Source organism: Schistocerca cancellata, chromosome 3 (assembly GCF_023864275.1).
Source record: "Schistocerca cancellata isolate TAMUIC-IGC-003103 chromosome 3, iqSchCanc2.1, whole genome shotgun sequence".
Lineage (NCBI taxonomy): Eukaryota > Metazoa > Arthropoda > Insecta > Orthoptera > Acrididae > Schistocerca > Schistocerca cancellata.
In genome coordinates, this window is record NC_064628.1 from 895,015,344 (window position 1) to 895,042,159 (window position 26,816).

Below are 26,816 nucleotides of genomic sequence, written 5' to 3' on the forward strand. Positions count from 1 at the left end.
CTGCAACCTACATCCTTCTGAATCTGCTTAGTGTATTCATCTCTTGGTCTCCCTCTACGATTTTTACCCTCCACGCTGCCCTCCAATGCTACCCACAGACAAGCTTTGGCCTCACTGCCTCCAATCGCCCCCCCCCCCCCCCCCCCACACACACACACACTTCCCTCCATTATCAAACTGACGATTATTCTATGCCCCAGAATGTGCTCAATCAACCAAACCCTTCTTTTAGTAAAATTGTGAAATACTTTTCTTTTATCCAATTTTAGTGTTAGTACCTCATGATTTACTCATCTGATGTTCAGTACCACATTTGCAAAGCTTCTATTTTCTTCTTGTCTCAGTTGTTTATTGTGCAGGTTTCACTTCCATATAAGACAGACAAATGCCTTCAAAAAAGACAGTTTGCATTTTGTATCTTCCTCGTTTCACCAATCACGAATTATTTTGTGGCCCAAATAGCAAAACAACTTAAAGTGCTTCAGTTGTCACAGAGTGATGTACTTCTCGCAAGTGAGAGACTGTTTGTTTACTCTTAGGACAATGTATCTCTGACTTGTTACATTGTATGTTCTGTGACTATGTAATAAAGTGGTTAGACTGCTAATGGCGGCTCTACTGTGATTCACGACATAAGAGTTTGGTGCCGAAACCCGGGAATAGATTTTGCCCGAGACAATTTCCACGATTGCCGTTGTGAAACACGAATTCTGGACGCACGTCACGCTGCAATACTACGACGGGGTTTACTGCAGCGATTTGTTACACCACGCAACAAGCTCTTCGACGACAACCGCCATCATACACAGCTAAGTTCAACTGAATTATCACGCAACGCTTTATAGTGCCCACCATTCTTTCCCACCATCCTCACGCAACATGTTTTGTAGTGTCATTTGCAAAAGGAACTGATTACATTATTGCCGCTGTGTACTGCTATTGTAGCTGTTCGATTGGCGCTTTAACGAATTATCAGATCCTACGCTACGCCTGTAGATTGTTTATGACTAGTGCTGCCATCTAGCGACCATCAATTGAACTACTTCGACTAGCGATCCAAAGATAACGCCTTACTAGGACCAGCTGATCGCTAGCCGACACTGCTTTAAACTTTGGAGTAATCGGACGGAATGGACGTGCCAGACCACAAACCAGAAGCGCAATTACACTCTCTAAAGAGAAAACGTATGAGATAAAGAGCAAACATTACGCGACTCGTGGCGGAAGTTGCAAGGTTGCCCGACACATCAGAAATCGCGGATTATAAATATTACAATGACAGATTGGGAAGCGTTCTGGACCGCCTCGTTAAATTAGATGAGGATATTCACGAGTTGTTAGATGATGGAGAATACGAAGAAGATGTTCCTAAATGCGAAGATTATATAGACACCGCGAAACTCACAATTTCCCGATTGTCTCACGAAATAGAGAAACAGCTTGCGAAATCGGTAGCAGACATAAAGATTCCCGACAATCCGCCGGCACAATCTGTAACAATGAGTGTTCCCACAGCTTCAGTAAAACTTCCGCCGATCAAACTTGAGCCTTTTTCAGGCGATATTGAGACATGGGCGCGATTCTGGGAGCAGTTTGAGCAGTCGGTTGACAAAGATCCGACGGTAACTACAATCAATAAACACATTTTTCTTCGCGGCTATCTCTCCGGAGAACCAAAGCATTTAGTGGACGGTATTGCGGTGACGGCCGAGACGTACGCAGAAACGAAGAGGATTCTCCGAGCGCGTTATGGCAACAAGGATCGAATAATTCAAGCCCACTTAGATTATCTCGAAGCCATAAAACCAATTAAGCTGTCCACCCCAGAGGAACTTAATTCAACATTCATTGAATGCCAGCGACGTATTCAAGCTCTCCGGGCACTTGGGGAAGACGTGAACGGATACGGCCGAGTCCTCGCGCCGAAAATTTTACGCGCTTTTCCGGATGACATATGCCGCCGCTGGATAATTCACGCCAAGCGTACAGGAATATCCGAAGGGGACATTTTGCAACTGATGGAGTTTCTGAACGAGAAAGTCGACGGGGCGCTTACCACGCAGAAGATACGCGGTGAATTTTCAAGCACTTCTAGTAACGGTAACCTTCCCACAGCGTCCACACTTCACGTACACGCGAAATCTAAAAGATCGACTCCGAAGGATACCAGCGTAAAGGAACCATTCTGCGTCTTTTGTGAATCTGACGGTCATTGGGCACAAGACTGTAAGAAGATCTTACGCGTTAATGATCGAATAGATCCACTGAAACTAGCAAACAGATGCTTTCTTTGTCTTCAACGTGGCCACAAAGTGTCAAATTGCAAAAAGAAAGAAAAGGCTCGGTGTTAACTGTAAAAGACTGCATCATAAGTCCATTTGTGAGGAACGAAAGGATATTAGGGGTCCTGCGGGTCAGACAAACGTTACCTCCGTGGGAAAGGTATCTGTCGCTCCTCACGGATGTACGTACCTTCAGACAGCTCAAGTATGCGTCTCAGGACCTACAGGATTGAGCAGGACAACGCGATGTCTACTGGACGCAGGTAGTCAGTCCAGCTTCATAGCAAAATCGCTGATTGATGATCTGAAACTGCAAACGGTAGACCGACAGAACTAACCGTTTGTTCCTTTGAATCAAACCCTACACGCCTACGCCACCGCAGGCTTGTTCAGTTTAATATGAAGGGGCTTTGGCAGAATTCTTCAGTGCCACTTACTGCCTTCGAAAGTACTCACGTTATTTCTCACCAGCCTTCAGTTCCACAACATATAAAGAGTTTACCAGATGCCCGTAAGATTACGCTAGCAGATCCTAAAACCGATTCAACAGAAGATCTTCCCGTGGAGATTCTTGTAGGAGGCGATTTTTATTGGAAGATAGTGAAGCACAATTCGCCCATACGCATCTCTGAAACCTTAGTGTTAGTTCCTTCTCTGTTTGGCTGGATACTTAGTGGTAACAAGTCACAAGCCTGTGTGCATGCAACCGTGGTAAATTTTGCTCAGACTGACCGATCTCCTCTGCACTCTGACAATGATTTCAGACGCTTTTGGGACTTGGAAACTATAGGGATTACTGCCGATCAGGATCTACCTGTGAACAACAAGGATACGAGACTTCTTGAAGAGTTTAGAGCATCTTTCTCTATAAAGGATAATCGAGCAGTCGTTACACTTCCCAAAATGCAACATAAAGTGCTTTCGAGTAACAGACCTATCGCGGAAAAACGATTCAAGCACCTCAGGGAAAGATTTCAACGTCAAGAGACACTTAAGCAAATGTATTTCGATCTTATGCTAGACTACATTACGAAGGGGCAAGTAGAGGTCGCTCCCACCCCACTCTCAGGAAAGGAGCTATTTTATCTCCCTCATCATGCAGTGAGGAAGGAGAAATACGGAACCACTAAGTGGAGAATAGTCTTTGACGCCTCATCTCACGAAAACAATGCACCTTCTCTGAATGAGGTATTAGAAGTAGGACCGAACCTATTACCAGAGATTCTGGAAATTTTACTGCGTTTCAGATTATATTCTACGGCTATCGTCGCGGACATCACACAAGCTTTCCTTCAATTAACCTTGAACGAAAAGGACAAAGACTTGACCAGATTTTTCTGCTTCAAAATTAGCCAGGATCAAACAGGAAACCTTCAAACGACTGACGAACTAACAGAATACCGTTTTAACAGACTCCCATTCGGCCTGACCTGCAGCCCATTTTTACTTTCTGCAACACTAAGAGAACTTGCCGACAAGTGTATGACAGCATTTCCCACCGTAGCGCCACTTATAAACAAGACTGCATACATGGACGATTTTGTGATCTCAGTAGAAGGTGATAATTTGGGGATAACTATATACTATGAACTTGTAACCCTAATGAAATTGATCAGTCTCCCCTTATCAAAATGGGCTACCAACTGTGAACAACTCCACACTATCTGGAGGGCAGAAGGGCGAGAACTCCACACCCAGACTCAAGTTTTAGGTGTAGACTGGAACACCGCAGGTGACTACTTCTGTATCGATCCTAGCGAAATCATCAGAAGGTCGTCAGAAGAACCAGCCACCAAACGACTCCTTTTACAATGTACGGCTAAATTCTATGACCCACTAGGACTGTTTTCCCCAGTTTCTCTTGTTGGGAAATTGCTATTCCAGGACACATGGTGCCGAGGAACTGGCTGGGATGAACTTATGCCCTGGGACTTAGGGACACGATGGCGCACTTGGATATCTAGCTTACCTTCATTGTCACATATACGTGTCCCGAGATGGATTGCTACAGCTCATGGAAGAGACTCTCAGCTGCACGTATTCTGTGACGCCTCGGAAAAGGCATATGGAGCAGCTTTGTACATTCCTACTGTCTTAGATGATGACGTCGTAACCCATTTAGTCTGTAGCAAGAACAGACTTGCTCCTATTAAGAAGGTGACATTGCCTTGACTCGAACTTTTAGCGGCAGTAGTTGGGACCAGACTATTGTGTTACTTTTGCCGTGCAACAGACTTTAAAATTGCCCATGCGATATTGTGGACAGATTCTACAATAACACTAAGTTGGATTCGCTGTGATCCTAACATGGAAGACCTTCGTTTGTAATCGGGTAACTGAGATACAAACACACACGACTCCCACGCAATGGAAACACTGCCCAGGACCAGACAATCCTGCTGACCACCTCTCACGTGGACTCCTCGGCTACCAAATGAATTCTCTGGATATTTGGTGGCATGGGCCGCCTTGGCTTACACGCCCTCCTGAATGCTGGCCAAACAACGATACTCCAACGATGGTACGACTTCCTCCCGAAGAAAAGAGGAAGAAAACCCACAGCCAAGTTTTGTCGATATCTACGCCAACCAGCCTTTTGAACTTACTTAAATTCAGCTCGTACTGGAAGCTCATTCGTATCACAGCATGGACGCTCCGCTTCCTACACAACATTCGTCAGAAGAATAAATCTTCAGGAGACCTTACAGCCACCGAATTATCAGCTGCCAAAATGTATTGGATTCGAGTCGGCCAGAGAGATTCCTTCCCCAACGAATTACATGCACTTCAGAATAACTTACCACTGCCAAGAGAGTCAAAAATCACACGATACAATCCTTTCCTAGAAGATGGACTGCAGTGCACTAGCCTAAATAGGGAACAAAAACATTCTGTACTCCTTGACGGTTCCCACCACTTCACACAATTGGTTATTCGAGAGACACACATCCGCCTTCATCACTTTGGTGTTCGTTCTGTACTATCCGAACTGCGAACCGAATTTTGGATCCTTAGAGCTCGTCAGGCCATCAAAAGAATCCTACACTCATGCCTCGCATGCAAGATCTTGAAGAATCCACGAGGGCAACAGATCGAAGCACCGCTGCCACCTGAACGAGTTTCACCTGCCAAACCATTTGCTATAACCGGAATAGACTTCGCTGGCCCACTATTCATCAAAGTGGGGAAGGAAACGCACAAGTCATATATCACTCTTTTCACATGTGCTACCACACGAGCTGTACACCTCGAACTCTGTACAGACTTGTCAACGGACAAGTTTCTTATGGCACTTCAGCGATTCGCCGGAAGACGCGGACTACCCCACACGATATATACAGATAACGCGAAAACATTCCACGCCACGAATATGGAACTAGCCCAACTTTGGAAGGCATTAACCACCACAAAATCTTATCAGTTCCTCGCCCACCACGGTATTACTTGGAAATTCATTGTCTCCCGTGCGGCTTGGTGGGAAGGATGGTGGGAAAGAATGGTGGGCACTATAAAGCGTTGCCTACGGAAGGTACTGGGACTCGCAAAGCTCACTGAGGAACAACTGAACACCACCTTGATCAGTATTGAAGCCGCGGTGAACTCCAGGCCCATCACACCAGGAGATGATTGTGATGCACTCACACCATCCCATTTTCTGACGGGAGAAAACTTACGACTATTCCGACGGGACCAGAGCCTTCAGCGAGCACGAATTTAACAAAGGAATTCCGACTGAGACAGCAACTCTGTGACAGTTTTTGGAATCGTTGGGTTAAAGAATAGCTATTGGAGCTCCGGAACTACCATGAAGTTAAACGCCCATCGGGACGAGTCATCCCCTTTCGCCCTGGCGACATCGTGCTGATCCAAGAGGACCTTCGTCCGCGACATATGTGGAAGAAGGCCAGGATAGAAAAGGTACTACCAGGAAGAGACGGCAGGGTAAGGACGATAATACTCCGGACACCAGAAGGTCACATCATTAGTCGTCCTGTGCAGCAGGCCGTACCTTTGGAGGTCGACCAGGGTGGGGTGGATGTCACAGAGTGATGTACTTCTCGCAAGTGAGAGACTGTTTGTTTACTCTTAGGACAATGCATCTTTGACTTGTTATATTGTATGTTCTGTGACTATGTAATAAAGTGGTTAGACTGCTAATGGCGGCTCTACTGTGATTCACGACATCAGTCCCTAGTTTAATGCCCTCAGCACCGCCAGATTTAATTCAACTAGAGCCCATTATTCTTGTTTTATTTTAGTTGGGATTCATCTTTTTACGTCTTTTCAAACCATTACCTATTCCGTTCAACTGCTCTTCCAAGTCCTTTGTCGTCCGTGACTGAATTCCAATGTAATCAGCAAAAACCAAGTTTTAATTTTTTGTTCTTGAGCTTTAACGCCCTCCTCAAATTTATTTATCGTTTCCTTCACACCTTTCTCAGTGTGCAGACTGAGTAACATCAGCAGTACTCTACAAACCTGTCTCCCTCCCTTCTCAGCTTGATCCTCAATTTCATGTCTCTGTTACAACTCGAGTCTGGTTAATGTATAAATTTTAGGTAAGCTTTTTCTCTCTGTACTTTATCGCTGGTACCTTCAGACGTTCAAAGGCTTTATTCCAGCCAAAATTGCAAAAGATTTATCTAAATCTATAAATTACCTTCTAGGATAAATGTATTGCTTGACTTGTTCCTACACTTCTGCTAAATCCAAACTGAACATCCATGTGGTCGACTCTATTAGTTTTCCAGTCGTCACAAATAATTTGTGTTGCTATTTTTATAAGAATGTCCTATTACGCTGCTGGTTCGATTATATTCACACCTATCGGCAGTAGCCTTTTTCTGAAAGTAATAGTAATTATTACATTCCAGTTAATACCTTTCTACCTAATGAAGTCATAATTATGTTAACTGTAAGTGTGTTTGTGGTACCAATTACATGTTTCCATTACTTGGTCGCAGAGTTCTTCTACAGTAGAGGTAGACAATCATTCAGATTTGACATAAATTGCAATTATGGAAAAGTCATAATCGCACACTTCTGTATTAAGTGTTATGCGTTTCAAAACATTTGTTTTAGTATCTTTCAGCAGAAATTCAGACCATACAGCAAACATTAGAATGACAACCCCAATGAACTATTACCCCTGTTGGCTACTGCAGTGTAATGTTTGACTGGAACTTCTGAGGACAGAAGAACTTTCACACACTTTTTCACTTTCATTCTTCTTCAGCAGCCCTAGAAAGTTTGTCGCATCATCATTTAGGCACACTATGCACTCTGAATCCAGTTTCAGTATAGTACTTAAAACCGTACACATGTTCGATGTCACTAGCCTCTCCAGTGACTGCTTATGTCCATGAAACTTTCCTCTAAAGTAATTATGGTAGCTTACTGAAAATTACTCTGGTTTTACTTTGTTTATAGCTAAATAATATCTGCACATTATGTTTCTGTATACAAAACTGAAAATGGTGATGAGTTGAAGCGGAAGATACTAATTCCTACAGATTCTTAAAAAACTATTACTCCAGAAATAAATTGACAAATATGATACATGAAATTACTCTTTGTATCATTAGTAATGTATGTGTTTGTCATCCACAGCACATCCAAATGTTAGAATCTTCATCACACAAGGAGGCCTGCAGAGCTTCAATGAAGCCACTTATTATGGTGTCCCTTTAATTGGGATTCCTTTCATGGGAGATCAGCATTACAATGTAGCAAAAATGGTATCTGCTGAAATTGGTTACAGGCTGCAGTTTCGAAGTATCACAAAGGATGTGGTTCTAAAAGCTATTAGAGCTATTCTTGGTGATCCTAAGTAAGTAACATTTCTTTTTGATTTTCAAACGTTCTCACCACTATATTTAGTGGTCAGTGTTGGTATCTGTAATATCACTTGCAATCTCCATGTCTGAGTCATATCAATTCAAAATTCAGTTACTCTATTACACAGTATTCATTAGTTATCGACATGATGGGTCTATCAGACTGTATAGCCATTATAGCCTTAGCCTGCCACTACGAAGGCAGCAACAGGCAACAGTTGGTTGTATTACTCCTCATCTCTAAGTCAATGATGTAAACAGTCCTTTGTTGTTAGTTAAGAGTAATATGTATTATTAAATTTCATATTATCAAATTTGACATAATATAATTGATGAAGATTGCTCAGAAAACTTTCTGTTATACCTGATTATCAGATTTTTTCATCTTTTCATTTAATATGTATCATAGTTTCTTAAAATATTTTTATAATGTTCTTGCCTTTTGTCTTCTATTCCTACAGATGTATACACATGCATACATATATATCCTCTTTATCAGGCATTTCTTATTTTAGGTTAATGAATGAACTCACTTCGTTTCTGTTGTATTCTTTCGTTTTCTCTACTGCACGATGTAAGTCGAGTCAACAAGCTTTGTTCACACCTATTGTTAAGTATTTACCCTCTGCCATGTGATTGTTTTCATGTTGTAGGTTTAAATTTCACTTTTTATTGCCAGTACATCACTGCTTTGCTCCAGCAACTCACTCTAGTATAAAGCTATGTTCTCAAAACAATTATCATTCACCTTTTCTCACTATGAAAACAAATTCACCTCCTTCATTTATCTTGAGCCTCGTTGATTCACAGTATGCTCAGTCTTATAGAACATTAGCTCTTGTTGTATATATCAGACTGTTTACATAAATGATAATATAATATTGCTTTTGGAAAACAAATATGTCAGAAGTCCAATTTTAGTCGTCATTTCATATTAATGAGTAGTCCTTTTTAATTCTGGATGTGCATATCAAAATCAAGAACAGTAATTACAGATAAGAAAATATTGTTTTCTGTTATAATGCAATTCAAGTTACTTGTTGGATGTAACATTTCTGTACAGAATCGAATGTGTACTGAAATGAGCCATCACCCACTATGTAATATATAATGGCTATCTAAAAATAGTTTTTTTAGTGATTAAATTATGGCTTCCCCCTATATAGTTAATGACAAAGAGCATGTTGCAGAGCATTCATATGTAATTTCACTTCCTGAAAATTTTTATTCTAGCCCTTTCCTTAGTGACCTATGATCTCCATAGCTGTATTGAAAATTAATTTCCTATCTGTGAAAAATTTCTTGAGAAAAGAAGCAAAGTTGACACCCATGGAATTGTACACATTTTCCAGTTGATAATGAGTAGGTCATCCTAAAATTAATAACAATGAAAACATTAAGTACTTATACATCATTTTCTATATCACAACTTACTTTTTTTGTCATACTCTATACTGTGGTTGACTGACAGTCATCTTATAAACTACCATTTATTCCTTGATGAATGTTTATGTGACTTATGTTATACTATTCAATATTTTTATAACTGATTTTGATCTGACTCCTTAAAAAATATATGAAATCACCACAATTCATTGTTTCTTTTCCACTTCTAACATATAGTGAAATAATTTTTCAAGTCATTTTTAAAAAATTTCTAACACGGGTATATAAACTGTGATCTTAGACCATATCACTTTTAACATGCAGGATTAAGTGATACTCTATGCAGGTATTTCTATTATGGTCTGAATTTATGCTACTCATCATGTACATGAGAACAATGTTGTTCATTTTATAAATTGTTAGTACACTAGAAATATTTTAATGGATAATCTTCTACATTTATCATTTACATTCTTATACTTGTACAAATACAGAGTTTGACACAACTACGAAATTCTAGTGTCAGATTATCGAACTGGAAATTTATAAATGTGTTATGAAATGCATATGTAGATTTGTCAGTCAAAAGTGGAACTGCACCAATTAGTTCAATTTGGAAAGAATTTAAAAAATGTTCAAAGGTTGGAGATACATGATAAACTTCAGCAGTAAAGGTATAGGCAACACAGAGTTGAGATGTTGGAGCAAAAACTATAGCTTTCCCCTGATACTGTAAAGATGTTCTGACAGTAATTAGGAGAAAAATACATTTTTATCTAATATTTTCATGATTATGAAAACATTAACTGTTTAAAATGTACTATAAATCACTGTAAAAATTTGAGATTACATATAATAATTACAAGAACTTAAAACCACAACCAATTAAATCTATTTGAGAATGAAAATATTATGAAAATCAAAATGAGGTCAATGGAATGTAGTCGAATTAAATCAGATGATGTTGAGGGAATTAGATTAGGAATTGAGACACTTAAAGCAGTAGATGAGGTTTGCTATTTGGGCAGCAGAATAACTGATAATGATTGAAGTAGAGAGGATATAAAATGTAGACTGAAAATGGCAAAAAAGGCGTTTCTGAAGAAAATAAGTTTTTTAACATTGGGTATAGATGTAAGTGTCAGGAAGTCTTTTCTGAAGAGTATTAGTATGAAGTGTAGCCATGCATGGAAGTGAAACATAAACGATAATCACCATGTAGAGGAGACACTAAGTCGCAGACAGGCATAACGAAAAGACTGCTCTGTAATTAAACTCTCAGGCAAAAAGCATTCTCATGAAGTAGAAAACACGCACACATTCACACAAGCACAACTCACACACACACACATATGACAACTCTTTTACCAGACTTCAGACGGCAGTCCGGCCACAGTGGCCAGAGACAGTTTTCATCTGTGTGGAAGTTGTGCCTGTGTGACTGTGAGTATGGTTTCTATTTTGGAAGAAGACCATTTAGTCAGAAGCTTAAAAATGTACAGCAATCTTCCCATTGTCCCTGTCTGAGACTCAGTGTCCGTCTCTATGGTGAATAGTAATCTGTTCTTTTCATAATGCTGTTGTTCCTCCATCCTGGACTTTCCATTGTTTGATAGTGAAAATACATATATTCAATTGTTTATCTAAGGACCAGTTCGACACACGGCATATGTCTCTATGAAATTTTTTGCATCAAATTATATTTCTGTCATTTCTTAAAACACTGAACTTTTGTGTAAAATCAACCAGTTTGTCAATGCAATTTTAGCAACATAAAATTCATTATGTTGCTTTTGCATATTGTATTGCAAAATAAATAGTAATTAAAAATTCATCTGCACAGTAGAAACAATTACCAGGAAAAAATATTTTCATTTCTCTTTTAACCTTATCTTATGTCTTTAAGTATCAATCTGACAGTTTTGTAAAACTACATTCTTAGTATATTGTAACCATACATTCATAATCAGCTAATTTAAATATAACTGTGTACTATAAATTAAGCGAGTATTTATTTGTGTTCATGAAATCGCTTGATGCCGTAGGTATCGGGAAAACATGAAGAAGTTGTCAGCAGTGTATCGTGAGCATCAGGCAGAGTCACTGCCGAAAGCCATCTGGTGGATAGAATACGTTCTGCGCCACAATGGAGCTCCACATCTGCGTAGTGCAGGCATGGACCTAAGCTGGTACCAGCTTCTGCTGCTAGATGTCATTGCCTTTGTGCTGTGTGTCACTGTAATCTGTTGTGTTGCGATGTATTCATTGATAAGGTATCTCATTTCTATCATCTTTAAGGATGCAAAACTCAAGACCCACTGAGAAATGAGTGCTCATTTTCTTAGAAAGTATTCTGATAGCTTTTTAGCCAGTAGCCAATAGCGATGGCAGTGGTGATTAAAGTTGATATTTTATAAACACCTGTTCTTATTTTCTTGTTGTTCATATTGTGGTGTGTGTATGCATGCGAGAGAGAGAGAGTAATAGCATTTGATGTAAAATGAAGACTAGTGGAATCCCACTTTTTATGATTAGAAGACGTTTGGTCACCATCTATTTATATTACGACTATTTTACTAAAATAAATGATATTTAAGTTTCTAAGTAAAATTATTTCATATATTTTATTTGCTTCACTGGTAACATAAAGATTGCGTGTCAAATTTCATCAAAATGGCCATTTTCAAATGATCGCTATGTGCGTATATGTTATAAATATGTATCTAAAGTCAGATTTCATGAGCACCTGCAACAAAATAAACGATTTTTAATTTGGTTTGTGACAGACAATGAAAGTTATTTAGATCATGTAATACCCCTTTCTAAGAATTATTTTTTGTATAAAATTCTGTGTAGCGATTCCAGACGAAAGAGTTCATATGTTAAGATTTACATTATCTGTACAAGTAAACGAAGGCGAGGCCTTCATTTATTTCTAGGGCACTGAGAGATGCCTGGCTGTTTGCTTTTCTCTTTTGACCCAGTTCGATCATCATCATCTTTTGGACGAGCTGCAACCAATCCAAGTGGCACTGATCCATCACTGACGTGACTTCGTTATAACTTTTCAACATCATCTTTTTTTTTTTTGCTGATTGTACAACCTGAACCTGCAGTCATTCCGACAAGGAGCCCGAGAATTTTAACTAACACAGCATAAGGCGATTACCAGATCTTCATATGCAATTTACATTTCAAAATCTGGGAGAATTACCTCGTGCAGCTTCGGCATATATTTAGTAAGTGGTGGTGGAAACCAACTCACACTCACCGGACACAAAAGACTAAATGGCAATGAGCAGGGTAGTGTGGCCAATATTCACAATTGAAGAAGACAACCAATATATCAGTTCCATGCCAATAAATGGCAGTCATTTGGAACATTTACTATCTCATTTGCTGACAGCAATCTGAGATGTTCTTTGAGGTTGTGTATATACACTCTTGTCGTTTCAGTGTTTATGCAGCTATAGTGCCTTCCACACAAATAAAATGATGATTTAAATAAGAACTATTAGTTAAATAATGTCGCCACCAATAGGGCTTCTAGAAAATAAGGTACCGTAAGTTCATGGTGTCGTCAACATTTATCATATTGTACTGGTGCGCAATAAAACGAACCATTATTCTGTGTAACTACAAGTAAGATGTGAGTGGAGACGTATACATCTTGTAAAGTATTCCTGGTACATATATGTCGTTATTGGTAATCAAACCACCTATTTCAGTAGCATTAGCATCCCTACATGTTCGAAAAATTGTACATTTTTCAGAGATTAATAACGTGCGGTACAGCGATAGTTGGAATTAGTACTGTTGCCCGCAATATGCTAAGCGGCAGATTCTTCAAACTACACAAAAATTGGGTGGCGTAAAGCCAAAAGGAGATGGGATACAATTAATTTCTTGAATAAACAGACTAAAATTAAGTTGATTTTATACATTTCGTAAAGAGTAGTATCGATATCAAAACGGATTCTTGTGTTTGCCGCTTCACGGCTATTTTTTTGTTCAAGTGAAGAGATTTTACACAGTTAAGAAAGTGCTCAGATTTGAATTAATATTAAGTGTTACAAGCAAAAGATGTTTCTCCACGCCATCCTACGAAAGTATAAATTATTAATCATGCTAAAAGACATTCCAGTATAACCCTGAGATATTTCTAAAAGTAAACGATTAAGATGATTCACACCGATCTGTTCCTAAGTTATTTTTATATACAGACACTCCAAAGTGATTTATTTATCGGGCACTTGAATATAGAGAGCCTTAACAATATCAAAGATAGAATTTCTTGCCCGTGGAATTAAAAATTGTAGTATGTTGTACATAGCCTCATGTGAGTTTACGAAGTGTTGTTAACAGCACAATTGTACTCACAGCTATTGTTCAGTGACTCGTGCCCACACGTGATACACACACGCGCAAAAGACACAACATTGACGCTGTAACGAATTTACACAGAAGAACTTCAAAGCGACTAGTTATCAATAAATATTTCCATATCCTGCCCAGAGAAGAACCAAGAATCAAGTAAGAAGCAGAGAAAAAGCAGGAAGACCAGAAGTTGAAGATTCGCAAGATTGAGACCAAGAAAGAAGATGGGTGAAGAATAGACGACATAACTTCCCAAATCCCTATCCTATTGTAAACTAGTCGTCTGCGAAGTATTACAACGAAAAACGTCCGCTTTCAGCGACACATAACGATGACTTTCACGCATACAAAGCCAGTAAACCACGAGATTCTGCACTCACAGGTCCATTCCATTATGGGACCTCCACAACAGCAACACACACTTGCAAAGCCAACAGGGAACGACGAACAAAGCTGTACATCAAATACTTGCCCACACACATCTCGCTCAAGTCCATCACCTTCGTGCAAAAACATTCACCAACCTCATGCTTAAACATTCATAGGATTGTGTGAATGTGTGAAATCAAATTATGTGATGTAGGAATTGTGCAAAAGAAACGTGTGAAAAACTAAATAAGTTAAGCACCAGACAGCTAATAAACTACAAAATAACAGTCATTGACTATGGACTATGGACGATAAAAAGTCATTAGTTCTGAAATGACAGTATATAAAGAACAAAAGTAAGGCATTATAAACATTAAAACTACATGCCACTTATTTTCTCCTCATAAAAATAAATGAAAAACTATATTTTACTTATTTTCTCCTAATAAAAACAAAGAATAAAAAATTATCTTGTTGGATGTTTTCCCTTCTTTTAACATTTGTACCATTTGTTAGGATAATATCTCAATACTTGTGTATGTATATTTCTTTGTCAAAGCAATTCTTGGAAATAATTCTTATTTGTTAGTGTAACAATGTTGAAATGAGTGTCTAGAAACAAAAACATTTTACTTGTACATGATATTTAGAAAACGTGTTAGGAATAGATTTTACTTAATTACTACATTTATAATATACATATATATATATATATATATATATATATATATATATATATTTATTTATTTATTTCTAAGAAAATCGATGTGAAAGACTCCTCACTTTCGATAACAAACTTCTTAAAAAACAAACTTCACACTTAGATAAATAAAGAAAATAATTAAAAATTAATAATAGCATAAAAATATTCTTCTCTTGTCATTTTTAAGAATAATGCGGAAGAATATAAAAATATAAATTAGTAATACAAACTAGCATAGAACCAGAATAATGTGGCTGAACAGTAGGCAACAAAATTTAAATAAATCAATAATTTTTGACTGACTTATGAAACGATTCAATCATTGCCTAACTTCAGTGCAAAAATTAAGTTCGAAGGGTGGTGATATGTAAGGTGTCAGGCAAATCCAACACCTTCCATGAAAACCCTGACATGATAAGCAAATCCAGTAGTATGTCACATAGCTCCGAATAAATCGTGACATTAAATTAACCAAAGTAATACGAGTAACGAGTGAGCAAATGGAATACCACAGACTAACACAAGAATGCCTAAATGCATGTCATACCTTCCCACCGTGAGACAGACGCAGTTCCGAGGGGAGAAATGAGAACAGAAGCCGAGAGCAGAACTGTGTTAAGCTGGAAGGCCCTACGATAAGGGACGGATGGACACCCATGTCGCCAGGTAACCGCTAGGACTACACCACCTGCAAGTTTTAGCGTGAGACTTTTTCGCGTCTCTGTTACGTCAAGACCACCCCCCAGCCAATGTTAAATGCTAGAGCCCTCCAGAAGAACAGTATAGATCTTACGGTAACACAAAAAGGGCTACACCATCTGCAAGTTTTAGCATGAGACTTTTTCATGTCTCTGTTACGTTAGGACCACCCCCCAGCCCATGTTAAAAGATAGAGCCCTCCAGAAGAACAGTATAGATCTTACGATAACGCTAAAAGGGCCACACCATCTGCAAGTTTTAGCGTGAGACTTTTTTGCTTCTCTGTTACGTTGCAAACTTTAAAAACATTGCCCCACCACGAAAAGTATAATGTTTCTCATTGGATAGACAGAATTTTTGTAGGCGGAGCTTAAGGTTAACATTGAGACCCTGATTGGTCAGATGAAAACACAGCCAGATAGTTTTTTTTAACCAACTTCGGTAAATTGTAGTAAGGAGAAGTTAGAGGGGGGTTGCTTCCGAGAGGGCGAGCTGGACGGAGCTGCGCCGGCTGCCGCCCCCTGACGAACACCGACAAGGTAATGAACGCACATGATGCCGCATTTTTGAGCGCATAAGGCTTCACTCAGAACTGCAGAAGTCTCATCTGTTACATCCCTTTTACGTAATACTAGTGTCGATCGTCAATTAAAGCTCATGGTGTTCACATTTGCCACTTGAAGTAAAAAATCAGAAACGCGATGATTTTTCTGTTATATAGTTATTGAGAAGCCACATCAGCCACTGTAATTTACGACAAGTTAGATAAGTAATTAAAGATAATTGAGGGTCACTGTAGACCATTTTGATAGTTTTCTCTTTTGTGAAACTTAATTTAAACCTAGATTATAGATGTGATATGGCATAGGTCATCCTTCGATCCATTGTAGAACTTGGAAACCCATTCAGGGAATATTCGTTCACATTTTTGTTGAACGCAGTTGGTTTTTACCATCCTGTATTAAAACATTTCCTTTTATCAATAGTGCAATTTATAAACGATGTTTTGTGAGTAGAATAAAATTTCCAATGGTAAACTTAACTGCTTTTTCGACGTTATTTTACCAGCTAACTAAAAATAGGAAAGCCTTGAACCCCTTCCACTAAATGTAGTTAGTATTAAGATTCCTTTACAGGGAGTGCAGTGGAGCTGACGCTGAAATCATTAAGTATTTGGTTATATCATCGCTAGTCTCACTGAACTCTTCTGAATTCTACATGTCATGTGTGGTCTGACGTTTCCTTACCAGCAACAGGTCCCAGGTTCAAACTACTCAATTCCCTAAAAAACCACGCTCAGAGCGTCGTTGCGCGAAAGTGGTAGGGAGACACGATATAGAACAAACAGACACCACGCAGCATGTTTAGACACATATACGCAAAAAATCACTATTTTGGCGCCCATACGGTACAACCAGAAACGTGTGGTACAAGGTACATTTGTATTTTCTTTCATGTACATCATTGTCTACAAGAACGTGAATACAAATTGATCGGCAAGACAATAAGCTGAGAGAAATTATTGCTAATAAGATCCTGAGCAACACTTTACAACTGCATAAAATCCAAAGTAAGGATACGTTGACATACAACGCCAAACTCCAAGAATAAAGATAGTATTGTCTTTGGGGGCATCCAATGAGCGAAATTATATTTGTGCATTTTCAACATTACATCTTGTTGCTGTACAATTTTCAGTGCTGTGTGGGAACGTTACCGATGTAAAAGTGGGACTGACTTTTTTATTTACATTATTATTATTGTTTTCAGTACGTTAATATTTATTGTGTCTTGTATTTTTGTTTGCATATTGTGTATAGTGTACTGAGGTATGGGTAGGCCTAAGAGGAAAGAAAAGCTGCAGGGAGATAACGTGACACACTCAGAGGAAACTGACAACATTCGTGAGTTAGCTTATCCCGAAACAGAGGATCATAATTCGGAGTTCCAGACTTTGGAAACCGAGATAGGTAATAAAATGGATGATTCTAGTGTGGGAACACTGGAACAAAAGACAAGCGCCAGATCAGCTGACGCTGCGACTAATACTTCAAAGGTCGTAGCGACAGACGGGGTACTGTTACTTACGGCAACAGAAAACAATTTCCTTTTTCTGTTGCTACAGAAGCTAGACCTTAGAGAGTATAAAGGAAAAGGAACGACAGGAGACTGAAAGAATACACGAACTCGAAAGAGATAATAGGCTGACCGTACAACTAAACAAAACTCTCGACGCTCATGATAGGTGTATTGTGGACCATATAAAGGAAATGGATAGCATACGAGCACAGATGGAAGAATTAGTTACTCAAAATAAGGATATGCCGAGTAAAGCGAGTGAACTGGATTCACACGTAAACAGTCAAGAAGAAGCTTACGAAACACATGAAAGCCAGGAAAAAAAAGATTAGTACTGTAGACGATTTGCTCAGTCATCTAAACAAGAAAATAGAAACTGCAGTTACCGCGACAGTGCAACTTTTGAACACTGCAGTAAATAGCGAGAAAGATGACCTTAATGCACGACTGCCACAGGACGTGCGTAAAATACAGCAGCGTATGGTTATAGCAGACCGTGAGACAACGATAACAGACTTAGAAAATCTAATGAAACCCCGAATACTAGTTATCAGTATGGTAACATCCCCATTAACAATGAACATTGCGAAATTTTAAACCGCAATCAAACTGACAGATACAACCCGCACAGTAACGAGGTCATTGTTGGCATGACAGCTACTGACGTTGCTGAACCAACTTTGGCGCATATAAAGCACGAAGACTCGCTTATAAAAGATAGACAATTCCAGACGTTCTCGGAAAAGAAAAAGAGAGTACATCCCGTAATGTTTATTCAGAGTTTTTAGAAAGTACTGCCTGCTTCTTGGACTGAGAGGTAAAAGTTCCTGTTTGTGATTTCTTTCATAACTGGCGATGCAGCATTTTGGGCGATGGAAATCGCCGACGCCTGTTACAACTTTTCAGAATTCGGAGCAGATTTACAATCCCGAACCATATAATACTAGACAGGGAAACCTGCGCGGTACTTTGAAAAGTACTTAAATAAGGCTCGGTACTGGGATGAGCCAATGTCTCCAAGAGATGTTCTGCAAATACTCAAAGGCATTCTACCAATTACCATTTGGAAAAAACTTTTCCATGTTCCTGATACGGACTTGAAAAAGTTTATGGCCACTGTTGGCGCACTTGACCTCATACGGGAGGATGCAAACCAAAGCGAGACAGAACAGTGGCATGGGCCATAATAATTTTAACAAAAATGGGAACAGTCCAAGCAAAAACAGACACCAAAGAGACAATGATTTCTGTGCCTGGGTCAATGCCAACCACCAAATCTGGTGCGAAGTCAAGGAAATTATGGAAGCAATAATAGCAACATTTCTAACGGGAATTCGCTTAAGTAGTGGAGTAACAATTTTAATAGGAAGAGGAAATGAAGGGGCTATAACGCCACATTTCAACCCAAGAATATGAGGGAGATGAATGAACAAGAACAAAAGGCAGGGCGAGCAACATGGCATTCGAACCCAACACCACAGAATAGGAACTATCGAAGGAATAACGTTAATGTTATACCAGTGCGGGCTCCTAATCGATAACCACAGTGTCTACAGACACAGAGTGAGGTGCCGCAATAGATGCAGCAATCTCATAGTGTCTGAATAGTAGAAATGGTGGATGACCCACAATCAAGTACATCGTAAGCCTCAAATTCCGAATGACCAAAGTAAGCCACCGCATGTGGTCGTGGGGGCACGAATGGGGGCAATCGATACGTAAATGTATTCAAGCTCAGATGCAACGAAGGATTAGATATGTTAAGAAGAACTGTGTGCTGATTCGAGAAAGTGTGGTCAGGGTATGCCAGTGAATGCAATTATTGGTACCGGCGTACCCGTTATGGAATACGATTTATTCAAGTGCATCAATCAGGTGAATAAGTTGCCAACATTGCCAGTTCAAAATTTTAGAACTGTTGGAGCCGTACGTGGACGTATGCAGCGAATTCAGAGTCAGATCCAGACCTTCATTGAAGTAGGAAACGGAGTGGTAAGGAGCTCATTCCACGTTGTGAAAAATTTAGCGATTCCCCGGCTGGGATTATTTAAAAGAAAAGGACGCAGAGGTCGACATTTCTCGAGCTGTATGCTCACTTATGAAGGAAGGAAGGTTAATCAAACTGGGAATTATAAAAAACTGCTTTACATGGACAATATTGCAGAAGGTCGAGGGTAACATAAATGAAACCCGAACTATTGAACACAGCCAGTGACTGTACTCGGAAAAACTACCCATGTATAATTGAAAACGGCGAAAGCGAGGTCGACTACACAAGAAAAGACATAGATGGGAACATCACCGAATCTCGATGGTAAACAGTGGTACCAACTTGCACGGTTATTGAAAAATTATGCAATGTTATTCTCCGAAAAACAGGGGATACTTAAACGATACATTTACGATATGCAAGTCGAACTTCATGGGACCGACTGCCGTGCTACCTATTCGGTACCATGGAGTAAAAAGGAGGCGGTGTCTACGGAGATACAGCGTATGGTTGAATGGGGGACAATAGAAACTTCCTTTTTTGGGGGTCATCAGTCTTCTGATTGGTTTGATGCTGCCACGAATTTCTATCCTCTGGTAACCTCTTCATCTCAGAGTAACATTTGCAACCTGCGTCCTCAATTACTTGCTGGATGTATTCAAATCTCATTGCTCCTCTACAGTTTTTGCCCTCTACAGCTCCCTCTAGTTCAAATGGTTCAAATGGCTCTGAGCACTATGGGACTTAACAGCTGTGGTCATCAGTCCCCTAGAATTTAGAACTACTTAAACCTAACTAACCTAAGGACATCACACACGTCCATGCCCAAGGCAGGATTCGAACCTGCGACCGTAGCAGTCGCGCGGTTCCGGACTGCGCGCCTAGAACCGCGAGACCACCGCGGCCGGCCCCTCCCTCTAGTATCATGGAAGTCATTCCCTGATGTCTTAACATATATCCTATCAACCTGTCCCTTCTCCTTGTTAGTGTTTTCCACATATTCCTTTCCTCTCGGATTCTGTGCAGAACCTCCTCTTTCCTTATCTTATCAGTCAATCTAATTTTCAGCATTCGCCTGTAGCAGCACCACATCTCAAATGCTTCGATTCTCTTCCGTTCTGGTTTTCCTACTGTGGTGTCACCGCCAGACACCACATTTGCTAGGTGGTAGCCTTTAAATCGGGCGCGGTCCGTTAGTATACGTCGGACCCGCGTGTCGCCACTATCAGTGATTGCAGACCGAGCGCCGCCACACGGCAGGTCTAGTCTAGAGAGACTTCCTAGCACTCGCCCCAGTGGTACAACCGACTTTGCTAGCGATGGTTCACTGACAAAATACGCTCTCATTTGCCGAGACGATAGTTAGCATAGCCTTCAGCTACGTCATTTGCTACGACCTAGCAAGGCGCCATTACCAGTTACTATTGATGCTGTAAAACATGTACCGTCAAGAGCGATGTTCACCATTTATAGATTAAAGTTATGTATTCCACAGCTACGTCCTTTTTTGCTAGTCTAATTTCCTTGACCTGTTCCAGACCTCACGCCAGCCTGCGTGAGCTAAAACGCGTGCCTTTCGGCTTCCTCTCACACCGGGTTGGCTCTCTTGCCAATCCACAACACCTACAGTCCATGTTTCCCTACCATACAATGCTTTGTTCCAGACTTACTTTCTTACAAATTTCTTCCTCAAATTGAGGCCTTTTTTATCTTCTCCAAATCGGGTGGTAGCATACGCCCCATGCCTGATGCGTGCGATATCAACAAGATTATCATACCACTGCTAACCCGACCTGAAAATGGGGAAAAGAGCGTGTATAATGATGGTGTAGGAGCCGTGTTAGCAATTACGAATCCACTTGAGTGAGTACTCATTATGCAAATATTGCATGCATGTTCCGGGGGGGGGGGGCACTTATTACTTATTTATAATTTTGATCAGAGCGCTCTGGTTTCTTGTTTTGCTAGTAACTGTATCTCATCTCAGATGAGATCTGTCCTAATTTTAGTCTTGGACATTTGAACACAGTCATGCGTGTTTCATAACTGTTGCATTCATTCTAGATGAAGCTTTCTTCATGTTATAGTGAAGCCTGACAGTATGCGACCGTATCCTGTATTTAATTAGGTTACAGAATGACTCGGTGTGAATGATAGTAAAACCATTAAATTTATTTAATCCAGATGACCTAATAGTCTGCTTTTCGACATATCGGGATGCTAAGTTACTTTCTGAAGTGATCAAAAGCAACGGTAAACAACATATTGTCAATGAAATATGTGACAGAGCTAAGTTACATTCTGTGTGTGCAAACGATCTTTAAAGAATAAAATACTTAGTGTTTCTTTCACCATGTACGATGTACGAAGTTAACGGTGTAAGAGGACGTTCTAAGTATGACAAAACAAGACTGTGAGCGTGAAACTGTGCTACGACTATAAGAACGCTCTGTTCGAGTGATTAGACTGTGAGTGACTCTAAGGAGTATAAACTGCGCCATCACAGCAACTGACTTATGCATGAATCGGTGATATTCATTCGTAATTCAAGAGTTCATTTAGTTTAAACGTCCCAGCCAACGTCTATAGTTATGTACCGTGTAAATGAGAACTGGAACAAAGCTAAACGAGTTGAAACAGACTGTGTGTCCTTGCCAAGCAGCCAGTGACAGCTGAAATCGTGGCATCTGAATGTTGCGATGTCATGTATGCCAATTGTGAATTCGGAAAGCAGTACAAACCCGTTACGACAGTAACGAACGCTGACCATGGTAAATACAGACAGTGCGGGCTAGTGAAGTGCAGTGACAGATATGAAAGTAATGCTCTCTGTAGGTCAATTAAAACAACTAATGCCTACAACCGAGAAATGAACGAAATACCGGATTGGGTAACTGCTTCATACTATACAAAAAAATAATACCCACACACGCAAGAATAACTGCGGGATGAGGAGAAGCTAATGACGACTCTTTTCAGCTAAACGAGCAGTGGTAACAAGTGTATTCATACTGTGTCGGTAACATTTCTGTTCTCGTGGCAGCTATACCAGCGACTAGATGACAACGCGCCTCACAAACAGCTGATTAACCCGGGGGGCGGAGCCAACCGCAACAGCTGACCACCGATGGGGCGTGGCCCTGTACGCGCTTTAACGCAGCTCATCGACCAACCCACGTCCATCTATAACCGTCTTTTCCTGTATCTTGAGTCAACATTGCCGATACAGATACCGGAGGAAGGAACTCTTAGCCGGCCGCGGTGGTCTAGCGGTTCTAGGCGCGCAGTCCGGAACCGCGAGACTGCTACGGTCGCAGGCTCGAATCCTGCCAGGGGCATGGATGTGTGTGATATCCTTAGGTTAGTTAGCTTTAAGTAGTTCTAAGTTCTAGGGGACTGATGACCACAGATGTTAAGTCCCATAGTGCTCAAAGCCATTTGAACCATTTTTTGAAGAAACGCTTAATGTATTTCATTGCAGGTCTGTAAAAAAGCGTCTCCAGCATATTTTGTTACACATGAACAGTTTACCTATTACTTTCTCAAAGACTATTGCACATATTTGTATTGTGAGATTCAAAGAACAATACAATGAAAGCTAATGCAATGGTTTCCCTTAACAAACATGTTAAGTACTGCTATTAAAAAAAAATTCTCAGTGTGAATTTTGAAAACACCGTTAATAGCTTTAATAGCGTAGATTGTAACTAAATTTATAATGGTTGTGCGAATGTTCAGATGGTAACAATCTGAAGACTCCGGACAGTTTTTTTTATCAGCCTCGGATTTTTCCCACTGCCTACAAACCCGAGTGGGGAGTTAACACATTTCTTTCCGGGGAATGTTAAACTTTACCTGACTGTTTTCATTGCTTGCAGTAGTGGAATGAGAAATAGGCCAAAATCAATTAATATAGTGCCCAAGTAATAATAAATAACAATAAAAAACTTTACGCAATAGATGTCGTTAAATACTAACTGATGATTTTTAAACATTATTGTGAACTCACAACCAATGTAATCGTGTGTAGCTAACAATGCTTGGTGAACTAACTGATACCTACTTAAAGCAGATGCAATTGCAAACCCAGTATAAAAGTGAAATTGTCCATCTGAAAACGAAGTATGAACCGATCAATTAGTAACTGGTTAAAACAAATACGATTACGAACACACAGCTGATCTAACAGTGTTCACATATCAAAGCATTATGAAGTTGACTTCTTGTCTTTACGAGTGCATTACAACAAACCGTGATGTGCCTAAGTAACTGACGGTATGAGTGGAATGCCTCCCCACATAACTTCATATAATTTTGGTCCAGTCATTTCAGGGTTCCATTGTATTGTTCCTGTGGAAACGAGAAACATTTCTTTATGGTTGACATGAAATGTTTACATAATAAAACGAACTGTGTACAAAAGCATACATAAAAATATTAATTAAGCAGTATTATTTATATATTATATTAATTAAGCAGCATATATATATATATATATATATATATATATATATATATGTGTTATTAATGTACAGGGTGTTACAAAAAGGTACGGCCAAACTTTCAGGAAACATCCCTCACACACAAAGAAAGAAAATGTGTTATGTGGACATGTGTCCGGAAACGCTTACTTTCCATGTTAGAGCTCATTTTATTACTTCTCTTCAAATCACATTAATCATGGAATGGAAACACACAGCAACAGAACGTACCAGCGTGACTTCAAACACTTTGTTACAGGAAATGTTCAAAATGTCCTCCGTTAGCGAGGATACATGCATCCACCCTCCGTCGCATGGAATCCCTGATGCGCTGATGCAGCCCTGGAGAATGGCGTATTGTATCACAGCCGTCCACAATACGAGCACGAAGAGTCTCTACATTTGGTACCGGGGTTGCGTAGACAAGAGCTTTCGAATGCCCCCATAAATGAAAGTCAAGAGGGTTGAGGTCAGGAGAGCGTGCAGGCCATGAAATTGGTCCGCCTCTACCAATCCATCGGTCACCGAATCTGTTCTTTAGAAGCGTACGAACACTTCGACTGAAATGTGCAGGAGCTCCATCGTGCATGAACCACATGTTGTGTCGTACTTGAAAAGGCACATGTTCTAGCAGCACAGGTAGCGTATCCCGTATGAAATCATGATAAGGTGCTCCATTGAGCATAGATGGAAGAACATCGGGCCCAATCAAGACATCACCAACAATGCCTGTCCAAACGTTCACAGAAAATCTGTGTTGATGACGTGATTGCACAATTGCGTGCGGATTCTCGTCTGTCCACACATGTTGATTGTGAAAATTTACAATTTGATCACGTTGGAATGAAGCCTCAACCGTAAAGAGAACATTTGCACTGAAATGAGGATTGACACACTGATGGATGAACCATTCGCAGAAGTGTACCCGTTGAGGCCAATCAGCTGCTGATAGTGCCTGCATACGCTGTACATGGTACGGAAACAACTGGTTCTCCCGTAGCACTCTCCATACAGTGACGTGGTCAACGTTACCTTGTACAGCAGCAACTTCTCTGACGCTGACATTAGGGTTATCGTCAACTGCACGAAGAATTGCCTCGTCCATTGCAGGTGTCCTCGTCGTTCTAGGTCTTCCCCAGTCGCGAGTCATAGGCTGGAATGTTCCGTGCTCCCTAAGACGCCGATCAATTGCTTCGAACGTCTTCCTGTCGGGACACCTTCATTCTGGAAATCTGTCTCGATACAAACGTACTGCGCCACGGCTATTTTCCCGTGCTAATCCATACATCAAATGGCCATCTGCCAACTCCGCATTTGTAAACATTGCACTGACTGCAAAACCACGTTCGTGATGCACACTAACCTGTTGATGCTACGTACTGATGTGCTTGATGCTAGTACTGTAGAGCAATGAGTCGCATGTCAACACAAGCATCAAAGTCAACATTACCTTCCTTCAATTGGGCCAACTGGCGGTGAATCGAGGAAGTACAGCACAGACTGACGAAACTAAAATGAGCTCTAACATGGAAATTAAGCGTTTCCGGACACATGTCCACATAACATCTTTTCTTTATTTGTGTGTGAGGAATGTTTCCTGAAAGTTTGGCCGTATTTTTGTAACACCCTATATATAGAACTGTGATGTATATGAAAAGGAGCATCGATATTTCATGATAATCTCTGTTTTCTAGTAAAGATACTGAGGACAATGAAAAAACAATAGATATAGATTTTCATAAAATTTTTACCCTGGTTGGAATCTTCCTACGAGAAAGACGTGAGTGGAGAGGTATACATCTCCTAACGTATATACGCCGTTATTGATAACCAAACCACCTATTTCAGTAGCATTAGCATCCCTACATGTTCGAAAAATTGTATATTTTTCAGAGATTAATAACGTGCGGTACAGCGAGAGTTGGAATTAGTATTGTTGGCCGCCATTTGCCAGGCGGCATATTCTTTTTCAAATTACTCCAAAATTGCGTGACGTAATGCCAAAAGGAGATTAATTTCTTGAATAAACAGACTAAAGTAAATTTCATACTTTTTGCAAAGAGTGGTATCGATATCAAAACAGATTCTTGTGGTTGCCGCTTCACGGCGATTTTTTGTTCGAGTGAAGAGATTTTACACAGTTAAGAAAATGCTCCGCTCTGAATTTATAGTAAGTGTTCCACGCAAAAGGTGCTTCTCAGTACGAACGTACGAAAGTATAAATTATTAATGATGCTAAAAGACATTCCATTATAACCCTGAGATATTTCTAAGAGGAAACGATTAACGTCCTTCACACCGATCTGTTCCTAAGCTATTTTAAGTATATACAGACACTCCAAAGTAATTTATTTATCGTGCACTTGAATATAGGGAGCCTTAACAATATCAAAGATAGAATTTTCTTGCCCATGGAATGAAACTGTTGTAAGTATATTGGACATAGCCTCATGTGATCTTACGATGTGTTATTAACAGCACAAGTGTAGTCACACGTATTGTTCAGCGACTCGTGCCCACATATGATACACAGACGCATAAAAGACACCACATTGACGCTACAACAAATTTACGCACCCACATATACAAAAAAAAATCACTACAATATCCACA

At 40.0% G+C, this 26,816-nt stretch overlaps 1 protein-coding gene across 1 annotated transcript in view; it reads left to right on the forward strand.

Annotated features, from left to right (window-relative positions):
• Positions 1-11,988, forward strand: part of LOC126176633 (UDP-glycosyltransferase UGT5-like) — a 127,284-nt gene extending 115,296 nt beyond the window's left edge. The window contains exons 6-7 of the mRNA XM_049923792.1: positions 7,893-8,112; positions 11,551-11,988. Coding sequence (XP_049779749.1) covers positions 7,893-8,112; positions 11,551-11,827 — 497 coding nt within the window. The 3' untranslated portion in view covers positions 11,828-11,988. The remainder of the gene's footprint in view (positions 1-7,892; positions 8,113-11,550) is intronic.
• The last annotated feature ends 14,828 nt before the right edge of the window (positions 11,989-26,816 follow it).